Raw genomic sequence first — 17,637 nt, 5'->3', positions numbered from 1 at the left:
GGCAGTAATGGGAATTACGAATCACCCCGTATAGTTATAAGTGAGACTGCTTATTATATGTTGGCGTAGAAATATCCACAGTCTACTAAATATATACATTTAATCCGTATTTGTTTAGTGATCGGAAAAACAAGCAATTTTTTATTCGACGGAATTCAAAAATACGCAACGAAAGTGAAGAAACAACTTTTTTTTATGATAAATTCATATCATTTATCTCAACAGGCTGATTGCAGATGAATAAACAGACACTCGCATTTATCTGATTTAACATATGACACAGAAATTACGTCATGACACTCAACCACCTCTAACGGTTTAACCTCGGCCGAAGATAATTTCATATTTATCTATATTTCCTGTCTCTTCTTTCCTAAAAAATGTCCAACGACCTCTACTGACGTTTCGCAAGTTGTACCAAGTTGATATTGTCCATCTGCTCTCATCACACGAGGCAACTTGTCAATGAGACCGATTTCAGGATAATGAATCAAGGAAATATGTCAGTGATTTTGATCATTCATTATCTGTTTGTATATCAATATAATTTATACTTGATAAAAATGTGAATTGAATGTATGTGCCCATAATCAACGAGAGACTTAGCGTTTGAAAAGAAGCCATTGGTTAGTAAATTAGCTCACACATTTATGATTTTACATTTAATATCCAATGCTCCCATAATAATACGATTTTTTTTCGTTTCCATGAAGATTATTATTTACCATGGATAAAGATGAACCTTAACATCACATATCTTTAGACACCGATAACTTAATCAAATCATGACACGAAAAAAAATGAAAACAAAACGCACGTGACTCAGGCTCTCGACCAATTTTGATGTTTGCGAAAATGACTTATCGCTTTGGTTAGTGCATAAGTACTTTAATACGTTATCTACCCTGAGCAAGTCATGATATGAAACACAACAACCGAATCAAATTGTTGTTGAAGTGAGTAAGTAAACGCACCGATTGCATTTCTGAAATCAATATAGTAGATATTCGGCTTGCGACTAATAGTAAATATTTCTACCGTGTTATTATAACTTAAAATTTCCTTCCGATGTAATAGTTACCGTCATTTGTCGTATTAAAGCTAAAGTTCATGTAACTTTGAGCTTAATTTTTCAACTCCAGGTAAAAGTCATGGCTATTGAATAACTTTTCTTCTGATTTTTAAAGAAACTGATGAATTTGCGAGCGTATTTCTTTTTAACCCAGAAAAAAAAATCCGATCTTAACTATAAGAATAATGTATAATACGTGCTATCAAATTCTCTAGAATAACTCAAAATGTAAGTTGAACCCACACCATTTAATAAGACTTTTTTTCCTTAAGTGAGAATTAAATGCGACGTTTCTACGAAATTTACATTCCGTCCGATCGTATTCCTCAGTGTGGCATATTTATCAAAAAATTGGTAGTTTTCTAGTTCCAATTATTGAATCATATAGAATTAAAGTATATAGCTGACTAATCTATAAAAATTTTGATAAATAAGAATTCGAAAAATTACGTTAATTAGAAAATAGATGCTACTTTCACTTAGTTATCGAATATTTCATGCATTAAATTATGTAAATATCTTGACGTGCATCATTTATTTTGAAAGAAATTCGACACATATCGGTTTTTGGATTACTCTAATTGACTAAAAGCTCCTACATTAAATTATATGAAATTATAAATCGATTACATGACTCGTCTCTTGAATAAATCCTCTTTGGTCCAGTGTATAATTGAATATACAGGGCAAATACATGTTCGAAAAAAACCCTCATTATGCTAATTTCTTTTCTCATTTTTTTTTGTTTTTGAAAAGTACACCTTTTAGTGTCATTTCAATACGAAATACAACTGTATAAATACAATACCTTTTCATCTGGAAAGAGTTGAATCCTTACCGGTGGCATATTTCGAGAGCTACCGAAATTTTATGTGATTAGAGATTTTTAAAATCTTATTGAATTGAGGGCGAGTGGAAATAAAATTCGAGGTAACAACTATTCAACTTTGCTAAGCAAGATATTATCTGTTCAAAGATAACAAAAAAATTCAAGACAAATTGTATATTTTACCCATAATTAACCATTTTAGTTAGCAAAAAAATCTACTGTAATTCACTAAATTGCTGTTTTGATGTATTGTTTCAATTGAAAATGTACGAACAGCACCCAATTTGCATCCGTATTGAAGAAGAAATGCTTTCCAATACTTTTTTAAGTGCTGGCATTAATTATGGCAGAAGTCTCCGATTTTTCAATTATTAAAAAAAAAACAACTTTTATCTACTTTCTTCATGTTATGGTAGGGTCACATTTCCATAATCACTGAAACGAGAAGAATTACTGATATGAGAAGCTAATTTCACGTTTTTATGGGATATTTGAGGTTATTTCCAGTACTGCTTTGGGTATGGAAGCCACCAAACCCGTAACTAGCCTGGGGCGACAGGGGCCCGGAACTGAATAGGCCCCCCCCACACAGAATTTACACTCATTTTGCATAATAATAACCCTTTTAAAAGGGGAGAAGCAAGAAAAAGTCTGTCCAGGGTCCTGAGAAGGCACGCACGGTACGGCCTTGGAAGCCACCAGTGATGTCTTAACAAATGGGCTAACGGGGTCTATGTACAGAATCCCAAATAACGCGAGATATTGTTGATCACTCTAAAGTATTTAATTAAATGTTTTAAATTTTTCACTTTAACTCGTATATTTCGATTTATTTCGACAGTTTGATGTATAAATTCTGCCGACAAAATACTTTTTTTTACATAATTTGAAAATAGGTCTAAGTCCTATATAAATGTTTGGGCCAGGACCCTTCTAAATTCAACTACCCGACCTTAGATGTCAACTTGGATCACGTCACGATTGACATGAAGCTAAAAATAAGCTTTGAGAAATTTGTGATGTATAGCCTACAATTTTTGTAACCGTATTTTCCAAAACACATAATTTTTTCCCCCTTGGTTGTCATATTGATATAGTAGTGTCATCTAGCGGGGCAAATGTAAATTATATTCCACAGTAATTGTTTCTATAGATTTGCAACATATATAACAAATTTTTACAGAAAGCAATTTTAAATACACATAGTATTTTGAAATTCATCAGTTGTGACCGTCTTTTTGAAAGTTCATTAAATATTTCAAATCCAACGAAGAAAAAAACTCTTCCACATTTTTTCGAAAAATTTCAGATATTTAACAACAAACAAATTTATCCATTTTTTTTCATGGAAAAATTCGTCTTCGATTATCGTTGATGGAAATCATTAAAAATTGGGGGGAAAATCACAGGATAAATCATTTTACGTAATTTTTAAAATCTCTTTAGAAATATAAATTCCAAGAAATTGCGAGAAACCAACACCGGTGAGTTCACCTATCACTGATAAAAAAACCGAGTTGTCATAGTTCATGAATAGCAATTATATCGGAGTTTGCTGATCATGTACAGACATTTTTTCAAATTCGTTCATTTCAGGAAAATAAATGCACTAAAACCTCTCTTTTACGAACGCCGTCGGGACAAAAAAAATCGTCCGTAAAAGAGGGGTGACCGTTACTCATTGGTCTGAAATGCATACTTTTATTATTTGGGGAAATTATTATTTGGCCGTAAAAGAGGGGTGACCGCATCAGAGGTCAGTCTCCGTTAAGAGAGGCTTTATCGCAGCTTTTCTCTTTAAAATTTTTTCCACTTGAATATATGTAAATATCGTATTACATGAAAATTTTCCATAAAATGGAATAGCGATCGTCTAAATATCAAACGAGAATAGTATTCTCGAGAGAGAAGTTCTCTTGGGAAATTATCTCTCTTTCTCACTTCCACGTTAGTTGATGTAATAAAGTATATTTTCTATGTATACAGCAAAATCCCTCTGAAGGACAGTCCTCAGATGCTGTCACCCCTCTTTTATGGCCAAATAGTAATTTTTCTTTGTATAATAAAAGTATGATTTCAAAAACTCTTCTCCTTTCTTCACCTCTTTGACGGACGAATTTTTTTGTACCGCCGGCGTCCGCAAAAGGGAGGTTTTATTGCGTTGGTGAGATTACTGCAAACTATTGAAAGAATGATAGGAGATCATTCCATTATTCGAGAAGTGTCCGTCGACGGGAACAATTTTTTGGAGGAGAGACCATTCTTGGGGAGGGAGGAAGACAAATTTTTAGTGAAGTCAAATACACGCTATAAAATTGTTGACTTTTACTGTGAATGGGGGGGGGGGGGGGTGATGGTGCCCTAAAAGGTGAAATAATTTGTAATTCATGGAAATTAGATGCACTGATCCACCTTTGGTGATTTGTTTGGCGGATACGCTAACTAAAAATCTCCATGAAAAGAAAGGACTCTGATAAAAATTGATCTTATAAATCGCAAATTATTTTTTTCACATGCGTACGCATGCCATTGAACAGAGACGTAGGCAGGAGAAGTCCCATGCTTCCCCTTGGACAATCAAAAATTGAAAAAGATAAAATAAATCGAATATATTGTAAGGAAATATTTCTGTAAATTTGTTATTTAATCAAATTATTTGAGTTTTAAATGCTTCTTTTTGGAGGTTAGTAACTCAAACATTCTCTTGAAAATGTATCTTTTCTTATATCTCAACTCCCCCTCTCTAGTCCATCAGTATGCTTATCCCCAAAAGTACACCCTTGTCATGAAACAAAACAAATGTTCAAGTATCATTTGAGACACCATTAATTTATGATGGTTTCGATTAAAAATTGCAAAACGAGATGAGAAACCGGGAGAAGAAAGAAAGGAATGTTTTGGAATTCTTCAGATTGAATGTCTCGTACGAATATGAGTGTCAAAAAGTAAACGTTTGTTCAATGACCTAATATCAAAGGAATGGTAATTTAACCATTCCACAACCTTAACATTTCATCACATTCACAGATTCATAACGTCTACGTACTTAAAACTATTTTCTACTTTTATTCTGCAGGTAAACCAATAAAGATTTTCGTGAAAGCATGTCTAAGACAAAGCAGGTAATTTCACTGCGTCATTTGGCCCGATGCTATTCCGTCAGACACGGATGCTACGACCGACGATGCCAGTCGACAGCAACCATAGAGTCTCCCATTTCAGCGACAGCACTGGGCAACGCTCGACCCTTCGAAGAGATACCTGGCCCTAAAGCTCTGCCACTAGTTGGCAACATGTTTCGATATATACCAGTTATTGGTAAGATGCAACGAAACTAATTTTTTAATCCTTATAGCGGCAATCCCGAGATATCTCGTCACAACTTGATCTGTCTTATTTCGGTCACCCGGAAATATCTCCGGTTCCTGAAACGCTTTTATTTCCAATGTGGCTGTTATAATGCGGATCAGGAAAATTTTAAATACCGCTTAAAGGGTTAATATGAATATTTTCCACAAGCGACTTTTTATGCCATTACGTAATTATACGCTTTATTTCCAGGTGAATATTCCAAGAAACATTGGCACAACACGCAAAAAAAGAAATTCCTCAAGTTCGGCGCGATCGTTCGCGAAGAGATTGTACCAGGTTATAATATGGTGCATTTGTTCGACCCGAAAGATATTGAGACAGTCACCCGACACGAAGGCAAATATCCCTACCGGGAATTCTTCGTCGGCATGAGCAGGTTGAGGAAACAGAGGCCGGACATCTACAGTAACGTTGGAGTAGCCGCTGGGCAAGTATCATATTTGTTGGATTTTTTCGAATTATGTCATTCATGATTGGGGGGTGTAACACTGGGTAAGAGAGAGCAGATAGAAGGCCTCTGCAGTGTTTGCTATAAACGTCATTCAGACTACCTAGCACGTTTGCCACATTTTGAAACACAGCATCTTATTTCGTTTCTTCTTACTTTGGCGTAGAATCTTCCTGATTGGCTCACAAATACCGCACAGTGAATGGATGTGAGGCATAGATATCGCTAATTCTGAGCCCGGTCATTTCTTTTCCTCACAACGATGATACGGGCACGAGAAGGGAATTTTTTCCCCCCTGAATATTCTGAGGGAAAATGGACTACTTACTGACGTCACAAGCAGATTGTGGAGGCCCTCTATTTCTAGGAGCTGGTAAGAGCAAGGGTGCTCAACATTTATGAGAGTGTGGGCCGTTTCATTGTTTTGAAAACGTGTCGCGGGCCATTAAAGTATCTGTAAATCAGCTAGCGGGACCACACAAGTGATCTGTAAGTATTGCGAGACACTCGATTGATCTCTTTGCATGCCGCGGATAACTGGAGTGATGTGTAAATATGCAGTGGGACATTTAGGAATTTTTTTTTTATTTAATGCTGCGGAAAAGTGCCGCGGATCACACGAGTGATCGGTAAATACGACGCAGATCACTTGAGTGATCTATAAATGTGCAGCGGGCCATTTAAGTGACCTGGAAGTGTGCCAGGGATATTCAAGAGATTTGTAAATATGCTGCGGATCACTTAAATGATCTATAAATGAGCCTCGTGGGTCAATCGAGTGATCTGCAAATATGTCATCTGTGAATATGTGTGCCGTGGATCAACTGAATGATCTAGAAAATTGGCCGCGGGACATTTAAGTGTTCTGGAACTGTACCACGGGGTCACTGGTGTGATCTATAAATATGCCGTGGGTGACTCGAACGATCCGTAAATATGTCACGGGGTCACTTGAGTGATCAGGTAGTGTATGCCGAGGATCATTTGGATTATCTGCAGATAAATCACGGTCGCTGAAGTGCTCTGGCACTGTGTCACGAGTCACACAAGTAATTTGTAAATATAATACCGATCACTCGAGTTATTGGTAGAGATGTGCCGCTTATATATATATTTCATTTGAAAAGAAATTCAGTTTGATGTCACGGGCCACATCACATGACTCCGAAGGCCACATTTAGATCATGGGCCATGGGATGTGCATATATAGGTGGAAGAGTTCTTGTTGCACATATGATCTCTCGATAAGTGGGATGCTAGGGATATTGGGATGCTATGATTGTGTGGATTCAGTGTTTTGGTTTGGTTTCGATGAAGGATAAAATGAAATCACATAAAACTTTCGGAAATAAAATCTCTCTGTGAATTCCAGACATTTTTTTTTCGTTTAGAAACGGGGAAGAGTGGTACCATTTGCGGAGCCGAGCTCAGAAAGTGATGATGAGGCCCCAAGTGATGAAGCAGTACCTTCCTCAGATGAACATCATCGCCGACGATATGATCCGAAGGATGCGGAAACTCCGCGACGATAATCACCAAGTGCCAGGCCTGATGAACGAGCTCTTCAAGTGGGCTCTTGAATGTAAGTGCCCTATTATAAACTTTCTAACAGGAAAATAACGAGAAATAAAACTAGTTTTATTACAGAGAAGCTGGAGGAGAGAAAGTGAGAAGCACTTTTTTAAATAGATATCGCGATGAAGAGTAAGAGGCGATGAGTAGCCATTAAAATTATAACATTTTGGCTATGTTATAATATTAATAATTTTTTGTGGCTTTAATAATTGCATTATTTTTTTTGTTTTTATGTGTTTCTAGGTGAGATAAATGCACTTAAATTTTTTCATAATTTTTCGCGGATGACACCTTCAAACCCTTTGTATAACAGATAGACCTAAGGCACCTAGAAAGAATGGCGGATTCATCATCCTCTATCTTTAAAAAAAACACCTGTTTTTTCGCTCCAAGTGACGTCCAATTGTCAACTCTTTAGCTGTGCGAGTGCGAATATTCAAAGATCTCTGCTTAAGTGAAAAAAATTCAGTTTTTATGTTGCGAAAAATAAATGTCAATAGAACTCTGACGTTGTGTAGGCAGATAGAATAAAATCGAAAAAAAGCAGGGATTACAGTACCAGCAAACCTGTCAGAGAATAAGGAAATGTTGAAAAAAAAAAACTTGAATATATCGTGCGCTATCTATACGTCATTTTGAGCATTTCATCTGAAAAAAAAAGAATCCGGATCATCAGAAGATGATTGAGAAACCTACTACGCTCATCATCTATAGACGATGAAATCAGTTTAAGGGTTAAATACAAAACAGGATAAGGAACAGCGATTAGTATTAGCTATAATATTAAGGTCACGCTTGCCCTCTAAGATGGCGGATAAATCAGCCTAGAATTTAACGGAGCCGTAGATAAGGCCAGCCTTTTTTTTCTGACATTATTCCATAAAAAAATCAAATCTTAAATTAAATTTCTTTGAATGAGAAACTAAATTTTTTTTTCTACGCAACGTGATTAATTGTATGATGTTTGTAATGAAGATGGTATTTTTAGTAACATGATTCACCAGCAACATTCAAGAAAGAGGCATTATTGTTCCAATTATAAATGTTTTAGATATTATATGGTGATTTCAAGTGTCTTATACAGGGTGTCCTGTAAGTGCTAATGTGGCCTTTATCTCATCAACCGCCGTCTTAGATGTATGTTTCCAGTTTAAAAAGTGCTCGGAATGTGTTCAAAAATTACCCTGTACCAGTTTTGCGTGTAACGAAATAAAAGATCTACATTTTTATACGGTCCCCTTGTCCTCTAACTTCTAAGTGGAAAGTTATTGATCTGTATCAGCTAAGGCGAACAGAAAAAAAATTTCATTCTCTAAGTGTACCATTCGTTAAGATATTTGAATGAAAAATCGGAGAAAGGTTTTAAGACAACTGTAAAAACTAACGGACACAACACTCCTTTCCCTCATTTATGTTATCATTTCCCAACTTTTCTTCGATTTTTGAATTCGAATTTCTCAGTGAATATCACATTTAGATACGCGGATTTTTTTTTTCGTTGGCCTTAGGAGAGGCAGGGCAACAAATTTCTAATTGAAAGTTAGAGGACAAGAGCACTGTTTAAAATTATAGATTTTTTTAAATTTTGTGACACACTGTATTTTCACTCTCAGAACTGGTACATGGAAATTTCTGAACGCATTTTAAGCATCTTTTAAAGTGGAAACACGCATCTACGATGGACAGCTGATGAGATAAAGGCCGCATTAGCACTTACAAGACACCCTGTATAGTTCAAGATCGAATGGTTCCAATTGTCTTATAATTCGATAAATGTTTCAGCTGTAACTTACATCCTGTTTGTCCAGAGGATGGGCTGCCTCGACGACAACTTATCTGAAGATTCCCGGGGACAGCAATACATCAGAGCTGTCAACCAATTCTTCAGGTCGACGGCTAAAGTAGAATTGTCAACGATACCCGTCTGGAGAGTTTTCCCGAGTCTTTCTCCATCTTTCAAGAAGCTGGCCGAAGCCCACAACTTCTTCTTCAAGTAAGTCCCTGAATTGTGTTTCTTTGGACCATTGCTTTTTCGCCGTAATCTTGATTGCAACTGTATCTTCCGCAAAAAGCTTTGATAAACACGTCCATTTATTTGAAAAAAAAACAACAACAACTAAAATTTGATTCTTTGATATATTTGGAGGATATTTATTAGGTGAAAACAGCATTCCGAAAACCAATGTGTGACTGTTCTCTCCTTTATCTTTCTACAGAAGTGCCATGGAATTTACCAAACAAGCTCTGTTGAATTTAGAAAAAATAGATCGAAATGAAGACGAAATGTCGTTGATTGAGAATCTGCTTTTGCATTGTAGTCCTGAAGACGCCGGTGTCATGGCGGTCGATGCTATGGGAGCAGGAATTGATACGGTAATTGCAATACTTGAGATAATATAATAATAAAAAAAAAGATCGCAATACAGTATATCAGTTCTCATTGTGGCATTGCGTCAAGGACTTACTCAGGTCTCTTCGGGGCGGGGGGGGGGGAGCTGACCTTGCTGTATCTGTATATCTGCTGCGCATGCCTATTAGGAATCATACATCTTGTGCCAATATGTATATGTTACGCGGTAAATGTCATATATCCGGTTATTATACATATCAACGCTGTATAATAACCATTATTATGCATAATTGCCGAGTATTTTGGTAAGTTTGATAAATTTTCCCAAATTAATGACTTTTATCTGTGATTCCGCAAAGTACCCAAGCGTTGTTAGTAAATTTAATAACTACTAAAAATTATTACATTTACTGGCGATTATGCATAATTTCCAAGCGTCGCGTCGTTGGTAAACATGATAAAGAGTACTATATAATAATTCATAAATGTATTGTACCATTACATTAGGGTACGGTCGCAAAATTTGCTATCGCTCTATCGGGGTCCGACTATATTCATCACTTAACAATACAGTACTAGACTCATTTGGAATTATTATCATATTTATCAAATTCACCAGTTACACTAGGCTATCGTGCATAATCACAGATGTAGGTGATACATTTTGAGTATTTATCAGATTTACCAACGACACTTGGGTATTACGCATAATTGCCGGTAAAAGTGGTAATGTTTTCAATATTTATCAAGTTTACCAACGACGCTGGAGAGTTATTCATATTCACCAGTAAAAATGATAAATTTATGGAACTATGCGACAACGGTTGCGGAAAAGAATATATTTCCGCAACCTTTGCCGCATTATGTCAAGGGCCCATTAAGGTCGCTTCTGGGGAGGAAGGCAACTTGCTTTTTTTTACATATTTGCCGCACATGTCCTAGTTTTGTACAGTATATAGAACCCAGGAACCCAGTTGGGCTAATTTTATATTTTTATTATAATAATTACTTTTATTATTATTCTTGTTTTTCTTTCTTTCTTCCTTCCTTCTCTCTTTTTTCTATGGCCTTTGCTTGCTTTGTCGGACTATCACTGGAGATTTTTTCCGTCACGACCATGCCTTCCGGGGCACTGAGCTTTTATATCGCTTTTGCGGTAGCGCCTGGTCATGATCGGTTCGTTAAGTTCGGTGTATATCAGTTTTATCTTTTTTTTCAATTTCAAATGCGTTTTCAAAAATAAAATGGAGGAATGGTAGCTAGACAAAAGAGGAAAAATTCATGATTTATATTCCGTTCACATTGGAGAAGAACTCAAGCATTCCTCTTTTCATCCACTGTTATCTGTTTTTACATCGTTTCAGACATCTCTTACGGTCGCTTACGTCCTCCGAAACCTAGCAGCCAATCCAGACGCTCAAAGGAAATTGCAAGCGGAAATCGACGAGATGTTACCAAATGGAAAACCACTGACACCTGAAATCATGGAGCAGTTACCTTATCTGAGAGCTTGCATCAAGGAAAGCATGAGGTAAGTGTTTGAACGAAAAGCATACCAAAGTGCGAGACTGTACAAAATAAACTAAAGAGCCAAAAAAACTGGTACAGGCATGCGTATGCAAATAAAGAGATATGGAACCAATCAGAGTACGGCGATGCGGTCAGCAACGCCTATATAACACAACAAGTGTCTGGCATAGTTGTTAGATCGGTTACTGCTGCTACAATGGCAGGTTATCGAGATTTAAGTGAGTTTGAATGTGGTGTTATAGTCGGCGCACGAGAGATGGGACATAGCATCTCCGAGGTAGCGATGAAATTTGGATTTTCACGTACGACCATTTCACGAGTGTACCGTGAATATCGGGAATCCGGTAAAAAATTAAATCTACGACATCGCTGCGGCCGGAAAAAAGATCATGCAAGAACGGGACCAATGACTACTGACGAGAATCATTAAACGTGACAGACGTGCAACCCTTCCGCAAATTGCTGCAGATTTCGATGCTGTGCCATCAACAAGTGTCAGCGTGCGAACCATTCAACGAAACATCATCGATATGGGCTTTCGGAGCCGAAGGCCCACTCGTGTACCCTTGATGACTGCATGACACAAAGCTTTACGCCTCGCCTTTGCCCGACAACACCGACATTGGACTGTTGAGGACTGGAAACACGTTGCCTGGTCTGACGAGTCTCGGTTCCAATTGCTTCGAGCTGATGGACGTGTACGGGTATTGAGACAACCTCATGAATCCATGGACCCCACATGTTAACAGGGGACTGTTCAAGCTGGTGGAGGCTCTGTGATGGTATGGGGCGTGTGCAGTTGGCGTGATATGGGACCCCTGATACGTCTAGATACGACTCTGACAGGTACGTAAGCATCCTGTCTGATCACCTGCACCCATTCATGTGCATTCCGACGGACTTGGACAATTTCAGCAGGACAATGCGACACCCCACACGTCCAGAATGGCTATAAAGTGGCTCCAGGAACACTCTTCTGACTTTAGACACTTCCGCTGGCCACCAAAATCCCCAGACATAAACATTATTGAACGTATCTGGGATGCCTTGCAACGTGCTGTTCAGAAGAGATCTCCACCCCCTCTTACTCCTACGGATTTATGGACAGCCCTGCAGGATTCATGGTGTCAATTACCTCCAGCACTACTTCAGACATTAGTCGAGTCCATGCCACGTCGTGTTGCGGCACTTCTGCGTACTCGCGGGGGCCCTATACGATATTAGGCAGGTGAACCAGTTTTTTTGGCTCTTCAGTGTAAATAAGTAAATATAAAAAATAAATCGGGGACCCTGGCGAGGGATCTAAAAGCCTCCGAGAATCATGTAAATTGAGACACAATTTCTCAAAAACCATGCGCTAGATTAGGGATAACGAAAATAATCACGTTATACAAAGAGTTCGGGCAACCCTTTGACAATATGCAGTCAAATACGAGATTCAAAATTAGATTTACAAATATAAATATAGACTGCACAAAAGAATAAAAATAAATCGAGGGACCTGGCGTGTGACCTAAAGGACCCCCGAGTCATGTTCATAATCTAATATGCAGCAATGTTAACATGAATACCGACCTAACAAATGTTTTATTAATATTCTCGCAGGATAACACCAACTGTACAAGGAACATCAAGAACACTGGACAAGGATATCGTCGTATCGGGATACAGAGTTCCAGCGAACGTGAGTTATATCTACAATTCACTCCGGTATCGAATCAGATAGTATACTGCATCATACGATATCATTCTCTAAACATTTTATTTGACTGCCGTGGATGCATATAAATCACGTGATACAAAAGATGAATGAACGCAGATACTGCGTAACACAAAGAAGAAACCGTATTGTGCGTGCACATTACTATCATAGATGTGAGCTCGCTATTAAAAATGGGAGTAAATTGTTCGTATGGAGTTTTCAGACTCAACAATACAAAATCCTCGCGATGTCGAGTTCGTGTTTTTCATCCTCCATGAATCCTGATACCCTCCTCCTTTATTCAGCGAATACCTCTGGATGAACAGCTTATGAAAGCATTCAAATATAAATATGACTTTACATCTATTGTTCGTTGCATATAGATTTTTAGCTTCCAGCTGTTTGTCGGGTATTTTCAAAATTCATTCCGCTTATGCAATATAGCTGGTTGGTAGTGATTTTGCACATGAAGAATTCTGATGGAAGCTAAACAAGTGGATGGCTTTATGTCTGGCTGGATGTAGAGAATATGTCATGAATCATCAAAAACAAAGTATTTGAAGTTTATCTCATGAAAAATGGGGCTTTCAAAATGGGACTTTTTTGGTGGTGAGCTTCACAATAGTGTCAAAAACCGAATATTGATGCCAGCAGTTTTTCTCAGACTAGTGTTAAGTTATGTTTGTAAAGTGTATTTTTTTGAATGTGAGTGGCCAGTTTTTTCTCCCTATCTTTATTACATCGCCATCCACTTCTACAACTACCACTATTTAACCGTGCACGCACTTCGCGCTCATTTCTCTGTGGAATATCTAAAGCATAACGGAATGTGAATTATAAATCGTATGTGTAGTCTCTACCGTATACTTGTTGGCGGAGTTGTTTTTGTTTTCGGGTTCTGCTCGTGCTGCCACCGGTCTTCTATATTTTGGACATCGTAATCCACTACAGCTACTAAACCACACACGCACAGACCTCGTTCATATTCCTTTGAGGAAATCCTAACGAATTAGTACATGTTTGAATGTTCATGTCGTGAACCTAACATGAAGTTTGTTTTATGCAATGTTTGCTGTAGTGTTGCCATCGGATACATATTTTTTTAAACTATGAGTTAAATAAAATGATTGAAGATTTGTACTGTTGTAATCTAGTTGCTCTCTGTGGCGAGACTTTTTGATGAAGAGATTGTTTGTGCCTCGAATTTGGGAACCACAGAAAACCAATTTCAGCCGACCACTACTGTGGCACCGGTGGGGTTCAAACCCAGGTCCTCGCGACGCGAGTCCGTCACTATGACTACTCTACCTCCACAGCGGCAATCATTTCATCCACTGCAATGTTTCAAATCTTTATCTTTCACAGGCCAGTGTTCTTCAACCCTTTTCACAACCGCGGACCGGTTAAAGTAAAGGTGGTTGAATACTTTTGCAGACCGGCGATGAAAGAGAAATGGCTTTCGTACCCCCGAAAAACAAACAGGAGAGAAAATAATTTTTGGAACCGGTTGAAGAGTATATGAATATAATTTCGGATCTGCAGAAATGGGTAAAATAATTCGTGGACATGCAAAAAATAAATGATTTAGAGAAACAATCTGCGGATCGGAAAAAAATAAATAAATGACAGAGTTTGTGTGTGTTGTGTTTTTTGTTATATTTATTTTGTTTTCTATATACTTATGTTGTTTTTCAAAGTATTGCATTGTGTTATTATATGTGTATTAAATGTGCAAGTCCAGAGAAAAACCGCAGTCAATTCAGCATTTTTATGGTCAAATTCATGTTCAGCATTCCGAATTACATAAGAAATGACAATTTTTGTTTCAAACGCAGAGATTTTGCAAAATTTGTTGTTCAGTGCTATCGGAAATGTATTGAGAAATGAAATGAATGTTCTTGAGTTGATAGATATTTCACGAATAGGACAGACACATTATGAGTTTTAATGAAATATAAGATGCCTTTCAGTTGTACCACTCACTTAACAGTTACATCATATGTGCTCATCATAACTTAATAATTTGTACTATGTAACACATTTACGTGCTAAATTTTTCGGTAGGATAATTCGTAGGCAACACACAACCCTTGAAATTTGCGATGGCTTTATCAGTTTTGATCAGCTCTTGTCTGAAAGAGAGAGAGAGAGAGAGAGACACGTGCAGCCATCAATGCTGTTTTACTAAGCAAGGACCCAATTCACGAACGAGAGAGAGAGAGAGAGAGAGAGAGAGAGAAGAGAGCACACACATCCTTCAACCCAATTTAATGCCACGAGTGACGCATCTGAATAGGATCACCGTCGATAACGTCAACCGGATTCACAAAGCGCGAATAACTCTCTTTTCCCGAAATCACTTGATAATTAAATTTTCGGGAGGAACCCCGTCCAGATAGTTTTAGTTCAATGACTAGAAATGTGCTTAATATATGAAAGAGGAAGACGCCGCCGAGATCTCGTCTGTCTGATATATATACCTCGGACTTTATCGAGTAAAATAATTATTGCACAAGATATTCTTACTTCACATTTTCTTTGAAATTACTGTTATTATTATTGGTTTTTTTTCCATTTTCCAATATATGTTACATATTTCTAGACGTTGTTTCTGATCAATTATCACGTGTCCAGCAACGACGAGAAGAATTTCATCGAGGCGGATAAATACATTCCTGAGAGATGGCTGCGCAAAACTGACAGCAAGTACAAGACTACTGAGTCTTTCGCTTTCCAGCCTTTCGGATTCGGTCCTAGGATGTGCATCGGGAGAAGAATCGCTGACTTGGAGATGCTGACACTTCTTACAAAAGTATGGAGCCCATTGTATTGTTTAACTCATCTGATTGATTTTTTTAAATTTTAAAGCGCGAAATGCTTTCTAATTAATGTATTTATGCAGTAAAACCAGTCTATAATATTTCCTTTTTTTTCCAACTGTTTTTTGAAGCATTTGGGAAAATAAAAATGCTCAAACCGGTTAGCAGTGCTCTCAGGAAAACATAAAGGTTTCTCAGGGAGAAGAACGAAAATTTTCAAGCAGCTCAAGATGCTATACCCCCAATGGACTTGTTTGATTTAGGTGGGCGGTATCTCAGATTTGCAGATTCAGAGCAATTACTCCTCCTAATGCCTTGTAAGCTCCTACCACATCAAATTTAATGCCAACTTTGATATACTGCCCACCTAAAATCAAACAACTTCATTAGTTATTAATCGTACTTACAGGCTTTTGACAACGAATTTAGATGACTGTTTGAATTATCGGTGATTAAACTACTACCACTTTGCCGCAAATGCAACTCCATTAATATCGCCGTACAACAATTTATTACAGATAGTTGGGTCGGTAATGAAGGCGCCATCTATTGGTGGTCGCCATCTGTCTCAGGTCCGTCGGGAAAGAACTCGTTATTATCTGTGTTCTTTTCCTAGGATTGAATCCGCGGACCTGACGGAACCCTCCATGGTGGTAGACTAGCATCTTACCACGGCACCACTCAGGTGCTTAAGTATGATAAAACTGGTCTACCCATCAAACGCTCACCACTTGTTCTTTTTACATATCACTATTTCCGAGTTACTATGTTATTTCATAGTTAGAGAGTTTTTTCTGAAAAACCTTGTTTTATTTAAAAATTCGTGTGTAGAAGTAAATGTCGAATCTTTTTAAATATGTTGAATGTTCTACTCGATGTATGATATTAACCTAATGCTACTTTCCTTGGCAGATTATGCAGAACTTTTGGGTGGAAAACCCGGATAACACGCTGGACATCAACTTTCAACTCGTACTAATGATTAAGAATCCTCTCATGTACCAGTTCTTCGAAAGGAAGTGATAACCCGGAACATTTAACACGGAAACATGTATGGGTCACATCAAAACGTTTTCGGAATAACAACCAAAAATTAGTAGATTCAATAGATATCTCCCTTGCATATGGAAAACAAAAATTCAAAACTGATCCAAAGTCAATTCAAATCGGCTATTATGTTGATAAAAAAATAGTCGTGTTAAATAAATCATGGACAATTTTCTCGATGAACAAAGCAAATGCTGTCACATTTAAGTTATCATGTTATATGTTCTTCATCAGTGAATAATGTTGAAATTTGACTCATTAATAAAAAGTCATTATCATTTAGTATTCATTGCGATATTTATTGGAAATTTTAGTAAATATTTATTTTAACTGCGATAGCAAAACAAAATACGACATGCGAAAGTATGTAAGGGGGTGAAATTTTGATAGCAAATGAATCAGTTCTCTAATTTCTTCTATTTCCGACATGGAATAACAGTATTTGTTAACTTTTGTCACAACAATCGTCATTTTACGCACGCGATAGTGTTTTAGACTATACATGAATTCGTGAATTGACTATGGTTTATAGCCAATTTCGGACGACCTTTTTCCTATGCGTGAGTGATTGGTACATAGATAGGGTCATAGGCGTAAACTTGTATACTGCCCATGGGTCCGAGCCCTCCCCCCCCAATATATTCCACCCCATCACATATTACGTATAGCATTAACCCCCCCCCCTCCATTTTATCCATTAACTTTACGCTTATGGATAGATTACGGTAATCACATTTCTTCGTGGTAGATGTGGAGTATGTGAAAATCGAGGACATACGTTGGGACCGAACATCTTTAAAATGATTATCATTAGTCATTAAAACTGCACATAGCTATACTGTATACAATACATAATTTAAAAATCACTAATCAACAAAAAATAAGTCTGACTT

At 37.4% G+C, this 17,637-nt stretch overlaps 1 protein-coding gene across 5 annotated transcripts; it reads left to right on the top strand.

The window, feature by feature from the left end:
- The first annotated feature begins 363 nt into the window (after positions 1 to 363).
- On the top strand, positions 364 to 17,029 carry LOC149075892 (putative cytochrome P450 49a1). Of its 5 annotated transcripts, none has more exons than XM_089243388.1 (10): positions 364 to 502; positions 4,978 to 5,219; positions 5,463 to 5,700; positions 7,113 to 7,303; positions 9,079 to 9,289; positions 9,513 to 9,669; positions 11,011 to 11,177; positions 12,782 to 12,860; positions 15,481 to 15,690; positions 16,610 to 17,029. In XM_089243388.1, the coding sequence occupies exons 2-10, from the start codon at positions 5,006 to 5,008 to the stop codon at positions 16,718 to 16,720; spliced, it is 1,578 nt and encodes a 525-aa protein (XP_089099514.1). In that variant the 5' UTR covers positions 364 to 502; positions 4,978 to 5,005; the 3' UTR covers positions 16,721 to 17,029. The 5 variants fall into 5 exon arrangements, with proteins under 5 accessions (XP_089099514.1, XP_089099518.1, XP_089099515.1 ...); XM_089243392.1 differs by having other exon boundaries at positions 415 to 626; XM_089243389.1 differs by lacking the exon at positions 364 to 502 and adding an exon at positions 856 to 956.
- Positions 17,030 to 17,637: the final 608 nt, after the last annotated feature.

The sequence above is a fragment of the Pholcus phalangioides genome, unplaced genomic scaffold (genome assembly GCF_987345545.1).
Source record: "Pholcus phalangioides strain wild (caught in Gottingen) unplaced genomic scaffold, Ppha-v1.0 ptg000015l_1, whole genome shotgun sequence".
NCBI lineage: Eukaryota > Metazoa > Arthropoda > Arachnida > Araneae > Pholcidae > Pholcus > Pholcus phalangioides.
This window is presented reverse-complemented; position numbering and strand designations above follow the sequence as displayed.